The sequence below is a fragment of the Aythya fuligula genome, chromosome 1 (genome assembly GCF_009819795.1).
Source record: "Aythya fuligula isolate bAytFul2 chromosome 1, bAytFul2.pri, whole genome shotgun sequence".
Lineage (NCBI taxonomy): Eukaryota > Metazoa > Chordata > Aves > Anseriformes > Anatidae > Aythya > Aythya fuligula.
In genome coordinates this window covers 40,495,078-40,514,075 of record NC_045559.1, presented here as the reverse complement: position 1 = coordinate 40,514,075, position 18,998 = coordinate 40,495,078, and the positions used below count along the sequence as shown (strand labels likewise).

General features: G+C 37.3%; 1 protein-coding gene across 9 annotated transcripts in view; it reads left to right on the top strand.

Annotated features, from left to right (window-relative positions):
- The window catches only part of OSBPL8 (oxysterol binding protein like 8), an 89,255-nt gene that overhangs the window by 64,327 nt on the left and 5,930 nt on the right, over positions 1-18,998 (top strand). For all 9 annotated transcript variants that reach the window (XM_032207542.1, XM_032207545.1, XM_032207544.1 and 6 more), the window contains 14 exons: positions 43-144; positions 1,342-1,545; positions 6,096-6,180; positions 7,455-7,626; positions 9,471-9,705; positions 11,717-11,901; positions 12,433-12,514; positions 13,138-13,236; positions 13,613-13,709; positions 14,084-14,182; positions 15,154-15,251; positions 16,601-16,690; positions 17,271-17,407; positions 17,751-17,936. In XM_032207542.1, the coding sequence (XP_032063433.1) occupies positions 43-144; positions 1,342-1,545; positions 6,096-6,180; positions 7,455-7,626; positions 9,471-9,705; positions 11,717-11,901; positions 12,433-12,514; positions 13,138-13,236; positions 13,613-13,709; positions 14,084-14,182; positions 15,154-15,251; positions 16,601-16,690; positions 17,271-17,407; positions 17,751-17,936 (1,871 nt within the window). The remainder of the gene's footprint in view (positions 1-42; positions 145-1,341; positions 1,546-6,095; positions 6,181-7,454; positions 7,627-9,470; positions 9,706-11,716; positions 11,902-12,432; positions 12,515-13,137; positions 13,237-13,612; positions 13,710-14,083; positions 14,183-15,153; positions 15,252-16,600; positions 16,691-17,270; positions 17,408-17,750; positions 17,937-18,998) is intronic.

The following is an 18,998-nucleotide window of genomic DNA, read 5'->3' as shown; positions in this document are numbered from 1 at the left end:
TTATGTCTTTGGCATTATACATATTTTTGTTACTATTTACAGGTTCAAAAGAAAAATTACAGAGAAGAAAAGAAGAGAGCTACAAAAGAATTACTCAGCACTATCACAGACCCATCAGTCATTGTTATGGCTGACTGGCTGAAGGTCAGAACCTAAACATGAAACCCGAGTTAAAGATCGAGCAGCTGCTGCTTTCTGACGAGAATAGAAAAGGCTTGATCTCTTAGTTGCTGTTAATGTTTTTCTATAAACACAGCAGATACTAATTGCGTCCCAGAGTCTCTGTCCTCACATCCTAGGGGAATAATAGAGGAACCTACTCCTGTTTATTGCAGTCGCCATAGTCACATGCATCTTGAATGTATAGCTATCAACTTCTTATAAGTTAACTTTACAATTCCAATAATGCCATTTTTATTTTGCGATTTGAATTAAAGCCCTGTTATATCTGTTACCAGCAGTGGAAGTAGTTAAGTCATATTAGATATATGAATACCTATTTCTTTGTATTTATTTCTGGTAATTTTCCTTTCCTCTCTAAGAACTAACTGTCCTCTAATACTTGTACAAAAGGTGAGAAATTAATTTGTCAAAGATGGCAGTCATAATTCCTTAGACATATTCCTTGGAAATCGTACAAGATAAAAAAATAATCTCTTACCCATTTTATACTTCGCTCCAAACAGTAGCTTGTCTGGGAAGTTTCTCGGGTTTTTGCAAAGTCTACGTAAACAGGTTAAAACATTGTTCTGAGGTTAAGTTGGCATTTTGCCCTACAAACAGAAGAAACTAAAACCCAAAGTTGACAAAACTGATTCAAGCAATCTAACCAGATGTGCAAATTCAAGGACTTGAAAGGATATTACATAGCACATATGAGATGATATTAACAGCTGCTTATGAGAGATTTTATCTACAAAATTTAAATATATCTGATTTATTTTGTGAATATCCTGTTTTTCTGATCAGATGTCTGTCCTGTTTTCAGAGGAACTCTGTTTCCAAAGATTATTGTATCTTTATACTGGTGATAAAATATGTTTGAGGTAGAAAAACTCATGAAGGTTTCAGATGAATCTCCATACAGATGAATACTTCACATATCTTGATGTGTGGATATCCTTCTGCAGAATAAGAATTCACCAAGAAAGAGTAGAAGAATGAGCACCGAAATTATACCTTTTTCTTCTCTTTGATATAATGGATAAACTTGAATAGACTTTGGTAAACTCTGCTTGGAATAAAAAATAATAATTTCAATTTTAACTTCCATTTGATTAAAAGGCATGATTTTAGCACTGGGTGCACTGGGTTAAAGAGCTGTAACTATTTATCTTCTAGATTCGTGGCACCTTGAAGAGCTGGACCAAACTGTGGTGTGTACTGAAACCCGGAGTGTTGCTTGTTTACAAAACCCCCAAGAACGGGCAGTGGGTAGGAACAGTGCTCCTGAACGCTTGTGAACTCATTGAGAGACCTTCTAAAAAAGATGGCTTTTGTTTCAAACTTTTTCATCCTTTGGAGCAGTCCATTTGGGCTATAAAGGTTAGTGGTAGCATGTATGGTTCTTAAAGGGTGACTAATATTAGCCAACAATGAGCAAAGTCAACCTTAATGAAAAGTTGAGCTGAGTTTTCTTTTATAACTTCTATTTGGTTTGTTTATTCAGACTATAAAACTTTAACACGTAGTCCTCTTCATCACAAAACGTGTTTGATTTTTGCTGCTCTATATAGTTGAGACATGATGTGCAGAGGGATGCCATTAAAGAAGTTAATGCTGTCACTGACAGTCATCTAAGTGGAAGGAATGAGAATATGATACTGCATTCTGCATCAGTCTAAGAAATTATGGAGGAAAGTGATTGAAAAAATGGAAGAGTCGAGATATGTTATAAATATTTCCTAGTTTCCAACCTGATTTTCATGTAATCAAATGTCAGCCTAGTTCTATTTGCTTATAGTAGTAGAAATTCAAATAGCTTCCTTGTACAATAACAACATATATTGCAACTAGTTAGCTAATTGTAGTGTTTGTTTGGGGCTTAAATTTTAGAAAGATAAATGTTCCCTTTCCCTTCTGATGTCTGTTTGCTTTGCCATACATGGCGTAATATTGTCAGCAGCTCTTAGCTGCAAGTGTTGAAAAGCACGGTGTGTTCTGCACCGCAAAGAGTTATTGCAATTTCTTGTAAGCATTTTTATTTTAACGTTTACTATTACTCATTGTTTATACTTCGCTAAACAATTGTAGTTCTTGTTTTGTTTTTCCATTTGGAGAGGGGGTGCGGAAGCGCAGCACAAGTGACCGTGTTTACCTCCTGAAATGACATCTTGCTTCAGATGAAATTACTGTACAACATTAGAATCCTTGTCATAATAAATTAATTATTGTCTCTGCAACATATATCATAATACAAGTACTAGTTGTGAGAATGTATCTTATGACTGATATTCTTATGAATCTTATATATGTGGTGCTGCTACATCTAGAGAATATGCTGCATTGGTTTTGTTTCTTCCTTATATCAAACTGGGAAGTCAGCTAGTGTTATTCCTGATGTTTGTGATGTTCTCGCTGAATTACTCTCGTTATCAGTAGTATCTAAATCTACTAAACTTGCATCAAAGCATTTGTAGTACCATTTGAATAATTTCAATGCTGCTTAGGAAGACTTTTCACTACGTAGTGGTGATCTCACATTCGCAGAACACAAACTTCATATCCTTTTTCAAAAATACAGGGTTTGTTGTTACTGTGATTTAATTATTTATGGTCTTACGTTGCCAAGTGGTGGCCTGTCTGCAGAAGATCACAAATCAGTCTTATATTTCTTTATTGTTTGGCAATGAGAAATGGATTTGTTTGTTTTTTTAACTAGATATTTAGAATTTAGAGGACATGCCCCACCAGATTTTTACTTTTTTAAGGTAGGTCAAATTTTGAACCTGAACAAGTTGATATTGTCCATTCTAAATGTGCTGAGAGCTGGAGTGGCGTTTGTTCATTTTGGTATGGCTATTTGCAGTTGAGAATTACTGGACTTAATTAGATGAGAGGCCTTAAAGTTTCAAACTATTTTCTGCCCTGTTTTCTCAGTCAATTATAACTTCCTAGTTACGGATTTATTACTGTGAGGCAAACTTTGATGAGCATAATAGCAATTGGCTGATTTACAGAGTAGCTACACCAGAACAAGCGAGGAGTCTAAGACAAATGTATTTGCCACCAGTGTAGGATGATGACATTGCAAGAAATATTTACACAGTCATAAGTACTGCAGGAGATTTTCTTGCTTGAATGCACTTCCCATAGTGTGTCCTTCTGGCAGATTGCAAATTCTCGTCTGCAGTAGTTTGCAGCCAGTCACTGAACGTGCTCCCTTCATCGTTGTGGGCTTTCTGTTCCTTCTGCGCTCTGAGGTACCCGATGCACTGTACCTTGTTCTTTCTTCCTTACATGCCCAGTCCTGATGCCATTGCAGTTTTGTAAGATTAATAACTAGGAAAGTCACCACAAGTAAATTTTCATAAATAGATTTAGTTACGTGTGACTGCTTACCTGATTTTGCTGTTTTCTATGAATGTTCATGGCACTTGAGTTTAGCTGGCATGAATATTCTGTAAGTAATTTTGAAGTAAGCTTCAAAGTTTTCCTGTAATCTAGTGGAACTTTTGACTTGTCCATTACCTGGCATTGGAGTATTTGTACAATCGGTTCAAACAAAGTCACCTAACAAATAGAAACTAATGTCTCTCTTGTACAGAACATTAATATTCTGAAAATTGATTTTGAAATCACGATGAGTGATACCAAAGAAAAATGTCCAGTGCTTTTGGAATATTAATCAAAGGAAATCATAATGTACAAGCAGTTACTCCAAAATAAGTCAACCTACTTATTTGTTTAGTCAAATTATTAACTCAGTTTTAATTGTCGCATTGTCCCTGCATCTAAGGGAGTATAGGTTTCTCAAAAAACAAAAACAAACAAAAAAAGCCTTCATCTCTAAATTTCAGTTGTTTGTTACAGAGGAACACACCCTGTATGCCCCCAGTATAGCCCTAAACGAAGTTCTCATGGGCGCAGAGCGCTGCCCTGTGCCTGTGCCCTCCAGTCGGGCAGTGCTGAGGCCTTCTGGTGGCTGAGGCATTGGCGCGGTGCCGTAGGATCGTGCCATCCCCTTTGTGCCGCGCCACAGGACCTCTCCCACCCCTTCTGTCCCCAGGGCCCAGTGAAACCTCTCCCTTGCCTCCCACAGCATGTCAGGTCCTTGGTGGCCCGCCCTCGAGGCGTGCTCTGCATGGTGTTGTCTCCTGGTTCTTGTTAACTCCTAATCCCCACGTTGCCACTTCACCAACCACTTGGCATAGGAGCACCTTTCGTCTCGCTCTGAAGGGAGACTGTAACATAGCATCTCACTTTTAACACCCAGGTTGCTTCTACTCTGTATTACTCAGAAGTATCTGAACATCATTGACACCAGCGCTAGCCTGTGTGCATTGGTATTTAAGCACCACCAAGACTCCTCGTTAGCTGCCTCTCACCCTCAGAAACGTTCTGGCTGTTCCATATGCTTGCTTCTAAAATATCTGCTGTTCTCTGCTTTTGCTCAAAACTTCTGCTGGCTTTCAAATTCCCTCTTCCAAGCCTCGTACTGGCTTTTCATTAGGCTTCTGTGAGGAAATCAATCAAGACCAAAGTAGGATAACTCATGAGTTAGGCAGGCTTAACCCAGCTGTCAACAATAGCTTCAAGTGTGTTCAGTACAGCCCTCTTTGCCTATCAGTAACTTTGATGTTCCCATGGGTAAAAGTTTTTGAAGGGGCTTTAAAATGATTGCATAGTATTTTATTTCAAAGCAAAGCTTGAAAAAAAAAATAGAAGGGTCTTTGGGATTTATCTTTTAAATTCTGAATGTGAAAAACTTGATAGTGAAAATTAAACTTTGGTGTTTGACGTCCTCTGTGTTTCTTTTGGTTGAACTCAATGTCACGATGTCCTGCTGATTCTCTTTATTGAGGGACTTAAGCATCTAAATCTTTTAGGGGCCTAGGCATCATCTTTTTTTTTTTTTTTTTTCTCTCTTTTAAATACCAAGTCTACAGTTAGGCATCTAGATACATTTAGGCATCTAAATATTTTTTGGAATTGACTATCAGGTGGTAGAGAGGTTGAAGGGAAAGAGGGAGCAAGAAAGGAAGAGTGGGTTCATGTAGCAATGCCTACTGTTTGGGTGGGAGTAGTTACCTCCATTTTATTTAAATATTGATAGATTCATCTGTCTCATCAAATGTCATTGACTCATATCTAAAGACAGGCAACAGTCATGCAGTGCTGGAGCATAGGATGCTGCTGAGATTCCCAACACGTTCTCATGTAAAATAAGCATGAAGCGAATCATGGAGGAGGGCTGCCTGCTCTCTGCAGTGGTTTGCCTTGCCCTTGTGTCTTTATGCATTTTCTGAACCATGGCATCTTCTCAGGAATTGGTGGGGTTCTCTGCCCTCATCAAGAGAGAATGAGGACCAGAGGGGGAAGAGTTAGCAACCTTAAAAATGTGGGGTCTTTTGCTAGACAGCATTGATTGTAGATCAACTCCCTTAAATCACCCCACAGGCATGTCTTTTGTTTTCAAACTTACCTCTTCATCTGAAATGCACAGTTGAAGAGGAATAACTTGTCCCATGTGATCTCTCTGTACCTATCTGCAGTCCCTTGAAAGTGAGGTTCACCAGAATGTGACCCCTTGTAGCATTGCTTTTGATGCTTTAGTCCTTTTGATGTAACTGGAATCAGCAGAGCATTTCCAAGCTATTATGGCAAGTCTAATTTACCAAAAATAAAAAAAAATCATTTGAATCCCAACGACTGTTCTCTTTAAAATGGGGATGAATTGGGAGCTAGATGTAGCATGAAGTCTTTGAAGAAGAAACCCAGTAAAAGAGGGCTGTTCATCTTTCCATTCATGTTTTCATTAGATGTTGCTGAGTGACAGTAAATAGCCCTGCAGTGTGTCGGCTTATTACATGAATGATAAACTCTAAAACTGAATATAAATGTCTGATGCTGTTGCTTGTTTTGTGTATTTCAAGGGTCCGAAAGGTGAAGCAGTTGGTTCTATAACTCAGCCATTACCCAGCAGTTATTTGATCATCCGAGCCGCTTCAGAATCAGATGGTAAATAGATACTTCAGTATTTTTCCACCATGACAGCAGGCAGTTATTAAAAAGAGATTGTTTCGGTTGTCTTACTGTTTGTTACAGCACTGTGATTGCAGTTCCATGCTGGCAAAAGGTCTCCCTTAGCTTTGTACTTTTGGTTGTGTTGGTACTGGCAGTTTTTTGTAGTCGTTAAAGGCTGAACTGAATAAATTGTCATTGAGCTCCTTGCAGTTCCCCAGCTGTGGCTGGGTTGAGGAGGGAGAAGAGGTTGTTTCAGACTTAATTATATGAATTTATTTCTAAATATTCAAGCTAATTGCTTTCAAAAATACAAATGTGGATGTATTTTCTTTGTGTTGAAAGTATTTGTTGTATTATAAAATGCAACAGTTTTGCAGAGTTTTAGTAGGAAGAGCTCCCTCTACATATAGGATTTTAACCCCATCGGTGAGGAAAGGTGGTGGTTAATCCTGGTGCAACCATCTTGAAAGGATGCAAAATGGAAACAATTTAAGACTTGTATAACCTTCTTAACAGCTGCTTTTCTTCTAATGATAATTAAACCTAAGGTCTCTGAAGACCTTAAAAGTAAAACTATTTGCCTTCAAATCAATACATAATTATTTTTAAATGTAGTGTATTGAAGAGAAATAGAAGTAATATTTTGGGATTATATACTCTATTTATCATTAAGTGTAAAACTGTACTGTCTTCATTTTTAAATTTTAAATGCTTTTATTTTTTATTGTTTATGAAAAACTAGTACTTTGGAAAATTGATTACATAACGGGGAAATGAAGAGATGAGAGGATAAAACATGCTTTTAAAAAAATAGAATATCCAATATTGAAATGGTATTTATATACTGTTAAAGCTCTTTTCCATATTGTTATTGTATTACACTAACAAAAAGCTAAGCTATGTGACACAGTTACTTAGTCTTCAAAAGTAGAGCAGGGCTGCAGGCAAGTTTGAAGAAATTCAACAGTCAGGGCCTTAATGGAGCCATACTTGCATTAGGGAAGAAATGCTAGAATATGCTGTGACTGAATCGTGATTTATCTTGCTTGGCCTGCCCTGAAATATCTTCTACCAGAACTGGGTAGTTGTGAGCTGTTGTTATGCCCCTACCAGATCATAAAATCCAGTGCACGTAACATAGAACAGCTCCAAAGTGCGTCTTCAAAGGATAAAGTAAACAGACTCAAAAGGATTGTGAATTTAGGAAACTGAAGTAGTACAGTTCAGTTAAATCCTTAATTTTTGTGTAATAATAAATTTCTCTTTAGGCAGGTGTTGGATGGATGCTTTGGAGCTGGCTTTGAAATGTTCAAGTCTACTTAAACGTACAATGATTAGGGAAGGTAAAGAACATGATTTGAACTCTTCATCAGACAGTGCTCATGTCTCTTTCTATGGTCTGCTTCGTGCTAACAACTTAAACAGTGGAGAAAACTTACCGTAAGTAAATGAATTACTAAACCTGGTTCTTCTGGCAGCAATAACTTCACTTCTCCAAAGGGAGGATCTCTTTTTAAGGCTGCAGTTCCTTTTGCTCTTGAATTCTCTTTATATGCCTTATTTATACTGTTTTTCTATAAGTGGATAAAATGAAAAAAATAAAATATATTTTGTGCAAAGCAGACGCAGAGGGCAGCTTGGCCCAAGTAACTCAAAGTTGCTTATTACATCAGTAAGTTTAAGTACTCAGTTAAACTGTTAAAGTTTAATTTTATTTATCCTGAAGTCGGTCTCTCTTGTTTTCTTCACATGAAAAAAAAAAAGTTTAGTTTTTGTGACAAAAGTAGGCTGATGTGAATATAAGTTGCAGTTCTTTGGTTAAAGTATGAATAATGCTAAAATTATTTAAATGGTTTTAGTTATGTCTCAGCTTTGAATCATTAGAAGGATCAATTGTGCTTCAGTCAGCCTATTGTATTAAATTAAACAAAAGTTGAAATCATCTGTTATTACCTGTATCAAATGTTTGAGTGCCCATGAATAGCTAACTCCGTTCATTTCAATACATGACTTCAGCCAGATTTGGGGGAATAAAAGCTTTTGTGAAAATACATCAACAACAAGCATGGTGAATGAGTGGTGCTTTTAAGCGCTTCAGTTGTAGCACCAAAGGGCATTAGAAAAATATAAAAGATTTAGTCCTTTATTTGAAATAATTGGGTCTGAAGCTTGCACTTTGCCCAGTTTTTCTCAGTGATCTTCCACCAATTCAGTATCCTTTCAGACTGACATAAATTCACTTTGAATAATCCCTCATACACAAAGATTTAGCTGCTTATGTCTGTTCTGGTCAGGCAGGACTGCGGTACAGCTGTGAAGAGTACACTCCTGTATCTGAGACAAAAGTAAGGGCATGCATATGGAGAAATGCAATTCTTTCTGGCATAGGTAGTCTTAGAAAAGCTGAGAAAAGGCAAACTGTTGCTTCCAGTCCAGATTCAAGGCCTGGTCAAGATGACCGTGCAGTGTTTTGCCCAGGTAGAGTTTTACTCCTTCCCCCGTCTCATGGAAACAATAAAACCTCTGCGTACAATTCAGCTGGAGGTCTCTGGTTGTGAATGATAGTTTAATATCATCAGATGGCCCAGATTACGATTAGGGCAATTAGCTACGTCTGTTAAGTCTAATTAAGACTAATAGTTTAATTAAACAGATCTTTGGATATAGCATACGGTAAGAGTGTTCAATGTGCTTAACTATCTAAGCAATAAAAACTGCAGACGTAGTTTTAGCAGGGTAGACAGGAGACAGGGAAAAGGTGAAAGCACTTCAGCTTCAGCTTCAGCCTTTCGCATGTTTTGATGATGTCACAGCCTTCCTGGGAACAACTGCATAACCTGCAGAAGGAACTATGTGGGGCAGTTAATGAGGAATTGAAAATCATTATTTATTTATACTGCTGTAATGAGGGAAAGGAGGCGATGTTCTCTACCTACCAATTAGTGCCTCGGGTGAAGTATCACTTCAGTTATGGAATCCCCTCTTCACTTTATCTTTCTTCATCTCCAGCGGAGGGTCTCTTCCCCTCCTTATTAATCAGAGGTTATGAATATAGTAGCTAAGTGTAAAAGCAAACTAACCTTGGTGCATTTAACGGTTCAGTGAGAACACTGCATGCTGTATATTTCCAGCAAAGCAAGTTTGATTTTGCTGCCAGATCAGGGTTAATATTGGTACTTTTATTGTGTGTGTTTTTTGTTTGTTTGCTTTGTTTTGTTTTAATCAGGAAACATTCGATTATTGTGTGGAGCTGAAAGTTTAATTTAGCTTGTATTTTTTTGTAGGTTAAATGACAGTGAAATTGAAAGGCATCACTTTAAAGACCAGGATATGTACTCTGATAAATCTGATAAGGAAAATGATCATGATCATGATGAATCTGATAATGACGGATTGGGGAAAAGCGAAGAAAGTGACAGCGACACATCAGAGCGACAGGATGATTCTTATGTTGATCCAGAACCAATTGATATCAAGGAAACTACTTATTTGGAACAAAGTCATGAAGAACTTGGGGAGGTAAAAGTGCTGTTTATGTAGTGAGCAGGCTGCTTTGCCAAATGGAAGCTGATATTTTAAGGGGCACACTGTATTTGAAAGCTGGCTTTGTAAGCTGCCTTTCATATTTTCAACAATATTGAGGGGAAAAAATCTGTCCACCATTGTTCTGCTCTACTACACCACTTCTGTGCTTCTGAGTCTGTAAGAAAGATAAGGAGATTATTTGGAGTATTCCTCAGAAAAAAAGCAGCTCATTTTGAAAGGGCCACCTGCAGCAGAAGTTGACCATATCTGCCCATACTTTTGTTACTATTTCTGTTTTTTATTAACTCCTGTTGTTGTGTTTGTTTTTTTTTTCTTCAAGTAAAAATATTCAAGTTGAAGTTTAATGCAAGCTGGCACATCTATTTTTTTTACTGCAAGAGGGAAGTTAAGCAGCTATGGAGTTTACAGAATTCAGTGGAAGGCTTGCTGTGTTTTTGATGTTCCCCTTGCATTCTATTGTGATGCCCAAAGTTTCTGTTCCACTTCTGCAGATAGTCTTACACACCTACACAGCCAAATGTGAGAGGGATTTGAATGTTTTACTTGCTATAAAGGTACTAAAAATTGAAGAAGAAATTGAGATGAATTTATTTAAAACCTCTCTCCTTTTCTCAAGTGCTAAGTATGAGTTATTACATAATCCTCGTTTTATATATTATATACACACACACACACGCGTGTGGGTATATCTACCGGATGTATAAACTTTGTGCTTTGTTGCTTTCCGGTATTGTTTCTAGGAAAAGCAATGGTTTAGGAAAAGCTGAGGAGTTCAAGTTGACAATGAATTCTTGTTATATGCATTTTTAGAACTGTTCTGGAAAGAGAGGTGTTTTTCCTACAGCCCTTGTTTTTACATTTCAGAGACTGTAAGGAAGAATATCTCCTTGGGGAAAAAAGAGCGTATCCCTGTGTGGCTGCTGTTTATGCTTACTTACCCCTAAGCAGTGGTTTTCTTTGAGGAAAACTGCTGATACTTTTGACTGGTCAAGGTAGTGAAAAGCATAAATATAACAACTTCTACAGTGGGGAAAAGATGACAGAATGAACAGTCCTTTGCTATATAAATCCCTTGTGTGAGAACACAGTGTCGTGGTTTAACCCGGCTGGCAGCTAAACACCACGCAGCCGTTCGCTCACCCTCCCCCCTCCCTCTCTGGGACGGGGGAGAGAAATGGAAAGTGAAGCCCGTGAGTTGAGATAAAAGACAGTTTAATAAGACAGGAAAATAATAATAACAAAATAATAATAATAATAATGTTACAATGGTGATAATAGGAAAGTAATAATAATATGTACAAACAAGTGATGCACAATGCAATTGCTCACCACCCGCTGACCGATGCCCAGCTTAACCCCGAGCAGTCCGGCCCCCTCCCCCCGGCTAGCCACCCCTATATATTGTTTAGCATGACGTCAGATGGTATGGAATACCCCTTTGGCTAGTTTGGGTCACCTGTCCTGGGTCTGTCCCCTCCCAGCTCTTACTGCACCCCCAGCCTGCCTGTTGGCAGGACAGAGCAAAAGGCTGAGATGTCCTTGGCTTGGTATAAGCACTGCTCTGCAACAATTAAAACATCGGGGTGTTATCAGCACTCTTCTCATCCTAAGCCAAAACACAGCATTCCACCAGCTACTAGGAAGAAAATTAATTCTGTTCTAACTGAAACCAGGACACACAGAAAAACGTAGTTGATGTCTAGGAAAAGGCTAAGGGAGATATTTTTGAACAATACCTCATTTTTTTCTGTTTCAGGGCTGATAAAACAAATGCAGATTTTCATGCTGAATAGTAAATCTAGCATCCTGCATTAAATATGCGTCTGAAGTATATTTATAGCAACTTGTTTTTTCTACTTCTCCGAGCATTTCATTTTGAGTATGTTTTCCATTCTTACTGCATCCTTAGAATGTATTGACTGACCTGTCTCTTGGAGGATTATTTTAATTGTCCGTTCTGTAAGCAGTTTTTCATTCATCCTAGGCGGGGGAGGCTGCTCAGACAGAAGTAGTGTCAGAAGAAAACAAAAGTCTGATCTGGACATTGCTGAAGCAAGTCCGTCCAGGAATGGACTTGTCCAAGGTTGTACTGCCTACGTTTATCTTGGAACCTCGTTCTTTCCTTGACAAGCTGTCTGATTACTACTACCATGCAGACTTCCTCTCCGAGTGAGTCAATCCTCTTTCTGGTTTTCTTTTTTTTTGTTTAAGCTCAAATGAGAGACCAGTGAGATACCAAAGTCTTTGTTGCTTGGTGTGGTCTACTTACATAATGTCATGGACTGCTTAGTCTGAATGCTTGCCTGATCAATTGTCAAATGCCCTTCTGTTCTGAAAATTAATGGCCTAAGAGCTTATATGGTACATTTTGAAGTCTGTTCCCTCTTAGTAATTTAATATTAATTGTGTTGCAAACATTGCTGTTTTGGAGATTGACTGGAAGAATTTTCAAAATTGTTATTATTTTTTCCTTTCCTTTCTCTGGAATGCATATTTATAGTGGTACATCAGTATCAGTTAGCCTTTTTTTTTATAAATTGTTAAATTCCATTAAGATTTAGAATTTATTTACCTGTTTAAAGCAAGCTAATAAATTAAATATTGTTATAACAAATTAGATTATTATTAAAGCTAATAAATTAAATAGTGTTATAATTTAAACAATACCGATATTTGATTTGTTCTTCGTCTGTTTTGTAGAGCTGCTCTTGAAGAGAATGCTTACAACCGCATGAAAAAAGTAGTGAAGTGGTATCTGTCCGGATTCTACAAAAAACCAAAGGTGTTTTTTCACATATTATTTTGTCTTTAGAGGTTGTCTCTAGTTTGAGGGCTTGGGGATGTGCTGGAGTTTTTGTTTAATTATATTGTTACACATTTTTTTAAAAAGCAAGGTTAAGTCCTCATTTGTGCAAATGCATCATGGACCTTTGTCCGTGGACATTTTGGCATAAAGTTGAGCCATTTCTGTGTTCTTCAGTGATAGCATGGTGTGGTTGGAGGGGTAATATTTGCACTATAGTGGAAATAGCTGTATACTAAATACTCTTTACAATTATGTTGGCAGGAAATAGTACTGAAAGATAAGACTGCTTACTACCCAACTTCAGGGACAATGTCTACATTAATTCTGCAACAATTCTTAAACTCTGTTTGCTTAAATTCTGGCCTGGAATGGCTTAGCAGATACACGGATTTCTGTGCTAGTTTCCTTAGTTTGATGAATAGAATAACTGAGCATAATATTCAAATACCAAAATCAAGTACAATGTGCTTTAGCAGATGTATTATGCTTTTTTTTTCTTTTTTTTTTTTTTTTTTAAATCTTCAGTGACAGACTGGTAAATTGTTCTGTGAGTTCCCTACCTGCATTGTATAGTTACTGTCTGTTCTCTTTCTGTTTAGGGATTAAAAAAGCCGTACAATCCTATACTTGGTGAGACTTTCCGCTGCATGTGGATTCATCCCAGGACGAATAGCAAGACATTTTACATTGCAGAACAGGTAGCTGATATAACCAGCACAAACGTTTTTAAGAAAAATAAATGTGTCAGACCTTTTTGTGCTAGACAAATGATGTGGCGGTATTTATATGGATGCATAGTATCCTAAAAGCTCTCCTGATGAGCATAGTTCTTAGACAGAGAGAAAGGTGGTTCTACCATTTCTGTTGTCTTCCTCTAGTATAAGTCAGGTAGTTTTCTTAATTCTTGAAATTCACTAAATGTTTGATTGATACTGATCTGTAAGATTACAGTCACGTCTCATATATTAATTGTATTCTATTACGTGCAACTTGAATTTTGCGTTCTGTCTTTATTAGCTCAAGGTTTATATTACATTGCCTGTTGTTTTCTCAAATGTGTTTTTTTTTCAACAGGTATCCCATCATCCTCCAATATCTGCCTTCTATGTTAGCAACCGCAAAGATGGTTTTTGCCTTAGTGGTAGCATTCTGGCCAAATCGAAATTCTATGGTAAGTAATGGGGGGGTTGTTTGGTTTGGTTGGTGGTTGGTTTTTTTTTGGTTGTACTCTTACTGAGGAGTATAAAAGCAGTGCAAATGAGTTCTGTCATGTAGATGAAGGGAGACTTTTGGAAGAATCAGGGTTTTGATTATTGTATTATACTTGTCTTACAAAGTTTTTACTACTGGTCTTTAGAATTTTAATTTCTACTTTACAGTATTTTAATTTTTACTTGGTAATGTTGTATATTATGGTGGCTTCACCAGACAGCATATATTGCAATGCTAAATATACTGATGTTCTTAATTCTGTTGCTCAGTTATTAGGAAATGTTGACTGTTGTCTTGCAGGGTGTGAAATGGGTTTCTCTGTTTGAATTTCAGGGAATTCATTATCTGCCATACTAGATGGAGAAGGACGGCTAACATTCCTAAACAGGGGAGAGGATTATGTAATGACTATGCCATATGCTCATTGTAAAGGTACTGGTTTTTTCATTCTCTACATGGCAAAGTTGTGAGAACAGAAGTCTATCATTATCAATAGTTTATTATTATAAATTCTATTACCGTGTCAGATTCGAGCTTGTCATCTTAGAAGAATCTTCTAAACCCGGGCAACGTTGGTCGTTCTATGCTTCCACATACTTCATTGTGAGAAAAATGTTGTTTAAGCAATCATCTATTTTTGGCATAGAAATGGATTTTTTTTCATAAATACCAAGAGCATATATAGCTGTCTGTCATGACATGAGAATTTACTGTTTGAGTTGCTTTCTTTTTTAAATAATAGTTTTGAGTTTCTCCAATATTTTCCTATTAGAAAAGTCTGTAGTATCTACACCTCACTGTGTGATTTGAGTGCAAAACGTGACCATTTGTCTTTAGTTTTGCTGTTGGGAAATAGTAGTTCCTTTCTGGAAGGTTAGTAGTTGTACAAAATACACTGCAGCATTGCTGGGTATTCTTCTTTCACATTCTCTGCCACAATTTGTTTTTCAGAAGCCAGAATCAGCAACTCTAAGATTTCTTAGAGATGTATGGTGAATGAGTTTGCAGAATTATGTAACTTGACATTATTTTGGTAGGCTTTTTTTTGTATTTTTTGTGGATGTTTTAACATTATCGGATTCTTTTTTTGTATGGTTTTGGTGAGAAAATAATGCGTAACAGGTAAAAAGCACCTTACATGCATCAAATCAAATCAAACCAAACAGGAAGAAGAACGAATTTGACTAGTAATGCTGACAGAGAGGGAGAAAGGTGGAAGAACGTGCAGGAAGGGAGAATGTTTTTTCAGCGTGCACATGCTTGAATAAACATCTGTTGTATGTAAAATGTACTCAGTGTTTCAAATGTGGGATTGCAGGGGAATCCCACTCTAGGAATTGGGCCCAAAGAACTAATTTTTATCTTGTCCGGTTAGAAATTTACATGTTGGCTTTTTCTTGCAGGAATTCTGTATGGCACAATGACCTTAGAGCTTGGGGGAACGGTCAATATCACCTGTGAAAAAACAGGCTACAGTGCAACAATTGAATTCAAACTCAAGGTCAGTGAACGCTGCGAGTGGGCATGAGAATAAGTGTTAGAATATTAAATATATTTATATCTAAGGCTTGGCTTGATAATAGAGTCTCATTTCCTTTTCTTTAATATGGAATTGTCTTCTCTGGAAACTGAAGAATTCTCATTAATTGCCATGTATCTAGCTATGTGTATCTAGCAAATAGTGATTAAATTTAAAAAGGGAAGTATATTGTTATCTGTTTATTTAGTGTACTCTTCTGTGTCCAAAGGTCTTGACTGAAACTTACAGCTCTGCCTTAACCTCTTGTCATAAGGACACTTTTGTCACAGTGCTAACATACTGCTATGAAACTGAAGAACAACTTGGCTAGGGCAGGGGCAGGAGGAAGCAACAGTTGGTCTCATTTCCAGCAGTGGCATCTGTGTGTGTCTGGGAAAGTGTGCAAGAGCAGGGGAGCACCTTGCACAGGAACTGATCAGCAGCTCAGTTTTTTATGTCTTGTGAATATTTCATGAAGATGTTTAGTTCTCTGAAAACGTTCAGGGTCTTTTTAATCTGGAGAGCTCAAACTCAGGTTCCCTTCTTCCACCCTGAATAAAACTTTAAACAAAGGTGGTGCAAGGGTTTTTGCTAATGCTAGGATCAGCCTAATGCCCAGCATTAAGGAGGAGATATGTGCACTATTTTTGGTAGCTCTGTTTGCTGTATAGAAGCACCCACCCAGTTGTAAAGGCTAAACAAAGGTTTCTCAACTACATGTAAATAGCTTGAGCTTCTGAAAAATATGTTTGCCATCTTTGAGGCAGAAACTGATTCAAAGTTAAGCAAATAGCCATTAAAGAGAAATGCGCATATGGAGAGGAAAACTGTATTCGGCTGAGATTATAGAGGAAATTTAAAAGTTAGGAGGTTGTATTAATGGAAGTTTTGCCTCAGCCACGCACAGGATACATGTGCAGACTATAATAAAGGCTGAAGAAAATTCCCGGCAATCATTTTTTCTTGTTGCTCTTTTTTTTTTTTTTTTCAGAGTTAATCTCTAGTAACAAAGAGTCCTTGGCAAAGTGGTGAGATTTGTATAGCAAATGACAATTTCCTCCAAGATATCATCACGTCGCTGTTTTCTGCATTATTTGCCCTTTTCTTTACAGATTTCTTAGACTATTCATATGCTTTTGTTCAGCAAAGCTTTTGAGAAAATACAGAGAGAACAATTTATTTCTGGGATTATTTGACAGAGGTTGTGATATTGAAAGCAATCAGGGCTGTTTACATCAGATTGCTTAAATCACTTTGTTCCTTAACACTCAACATGTATGCCAGTAATTTGCTATTAAAATAAACAGGAGGCATTTCGTTTTGTTTTGCAGCCGTTTTTAGGTAACAATGACAGTGTTAATCAAATATCAGGGAAAATAAAGCTTGGCAAAGAAGTTCTGGCTATTTTGGAAGGTCACTGGGTAAGTAGTGAGTGATAGTGCTGTGTAAAGTCTGGCAAGTGAAAATAACACTTAGGTATTATTTTTTTTGTAACTAAATTAAAAAAAAAAAAAAAAAAACGTTGATTATATGCCACTTGCATTGAAAATACCTTTTTATAGTTAACCGGTTCTCAGCAATGACCTCAGATTCAATGTACTGTTAATTGCAGCCCTTACAGGTGGAAAAGTTGAGTATGTTTGAGTAGTTCCTGATGAAAATACTTTTCAACTTGTAAAATGTTTTAATATAAGTGTTAATACTACGAAGAATTGTTACGGCATCAGCATGAAATTTTTAAATTTTAGTTCTGGTGAGATGACAATGGTGCCACTGTTGGACATGGTTAATGGTTCCATTGTGTACCTATTCCAAGGTAGAGCCAGCGCAGAGTGCAGAAATTAAATTTTGTAACTAGCATATGTAATTACTTTTAACTGCATGCATCTGAAACAAAAGAAATTCTGTTGGAAAAAATAGTTGATTATTCCTTCTGTTTGTATTATTTTGACACTATTTGAGATTACTACAGTGAAGGTAACCGAACTCGATCTGTTACAGGACAGTGAAGTTACTATTAGGGACAAGAAAACAGATGTGTCGGAGACATTCTGGAACCCAACGTCTGATGTCAAGCAGCGTAGGTTACCTAGATACACCGTGAAGTTCGAAGAGCAAGATGACTTTGAGTCAGAGAAGTAAGTTCACTTCGGAAGCACTTACAACTGTTTTTTACAAAATAGAACTCATTGTCTTCTCCAAATTACAAAAAACAGCCAGTAGCAGTTGTTTTCCTTCCTTCATGTATTTGTTGATACTGAGCTGTTAAACAAGAAAGCAATAGTGTTAAATACTAAAAGTTTATTATTTATAAGTCTTACAATCATAGAAGGTCTTGTTGGAAATGTAGATAAAATGTATATTACAATACAGTAATGTCTTCTTTAGAGGTTGATCCCGTCACTTAGCCTATAATTAGGGAAGTGTTTTCAATCACTTATTATAAACAGATTGTAACTCGTTGTATTCCTTATTTGTCAGGCTTTGGCAGCAAGTGACTAAAGCAATAAATAATAAAGACCAAACAGAAGCTACTCAAGAGAAATATGTTCTGGAAGAAGCTCAGAGAAGGAGTGCCAGAGAGAGGAAAGTTAAGGGTGAAGAGTGGACATGCAAGCTGTTCGATCAGGATTCAGTCACAGGAGAATGGCACTATAAATACGCTGAGTGAGTGCTGGAATGCTTATACCAAAACTGCTACTGAAACGCTGGGTAGTGCCTCTGAAGCTCTTGCTATGTGTCTGGGAGCACAACAACTCGGAGTTATCTGAGTTTAAACTCGACAAATATGCAGTGCTACTCAATATTCCTAGTAATATGCTTCAACCAGGATCCATAATTTTTTGGCTGAATTTGGGCTGAACTTCACCAAAGAGAGGGCATTAATAAATAATGCTGAAAAGACAGTGATTGCTAAATCAGGAAAATATGTTTCATGTAATCACTGCAATGTGCTTTTCTGTGTTGTTGTTTTTTATTTATTATTATTTTATTTTTATTTTTTGGTTATGTGCCTCTACACGTTCGTGCTATATTCTAGAATTTTCTAGGGCACGGTGCTTTGGGATGCATTGTGCATATTTCTTGTCTCCTTGTGGCCTTGTGGTTCAAGTACGTGCCACAGAAGTGTTAGAATGTGCTAGAAAGCAGTCTGTGCTGTCAGCTGTCTCTGGAATAAATTTCTGACTCTTTTTCTGCATCTGAGGCCAACTCACCACCTGGTCCATATAGAGAGCAGAGTCTTTAACTCTCACTGTGAAGATGTGTTCAGTGAGCTGTGGAATTTAAGATACCTGAATTAGAAGCCAGGATTAGGGATATAGGTATCTGGATTGCAGATTTGAAAGACCTTTGGGAGAGGAATGCCTTGTTCTTACCCAGTTAACTTTAGGTGACATTTAACTCAAGCCAACTTAAGCTGAGATGTAAATGCAGGTGTATGTTTACGACATCTGAAACAGATGCAAATGTTTTAAAAGGCATACAGGAAGAGATGAAAGTAAATCCATGTTTAATTTGCAGTTGCTGAAGCTGTGCATCAGAATGATCTCCATGCAGCTGACTTGCAGTTTCTGTCCTGGAAAGGCTGTGCTCAGTGAGGATGTCTGTCTTTGCCTTTGGCTACTTGTCATTCTCCAATGAGCTCTGTCTTTTCCTGGATATTTTTTTTTTCCTTTTATATCTACCTGCACCTGGAAAAACATTCTTAACAATCTGAACAAGCAAACT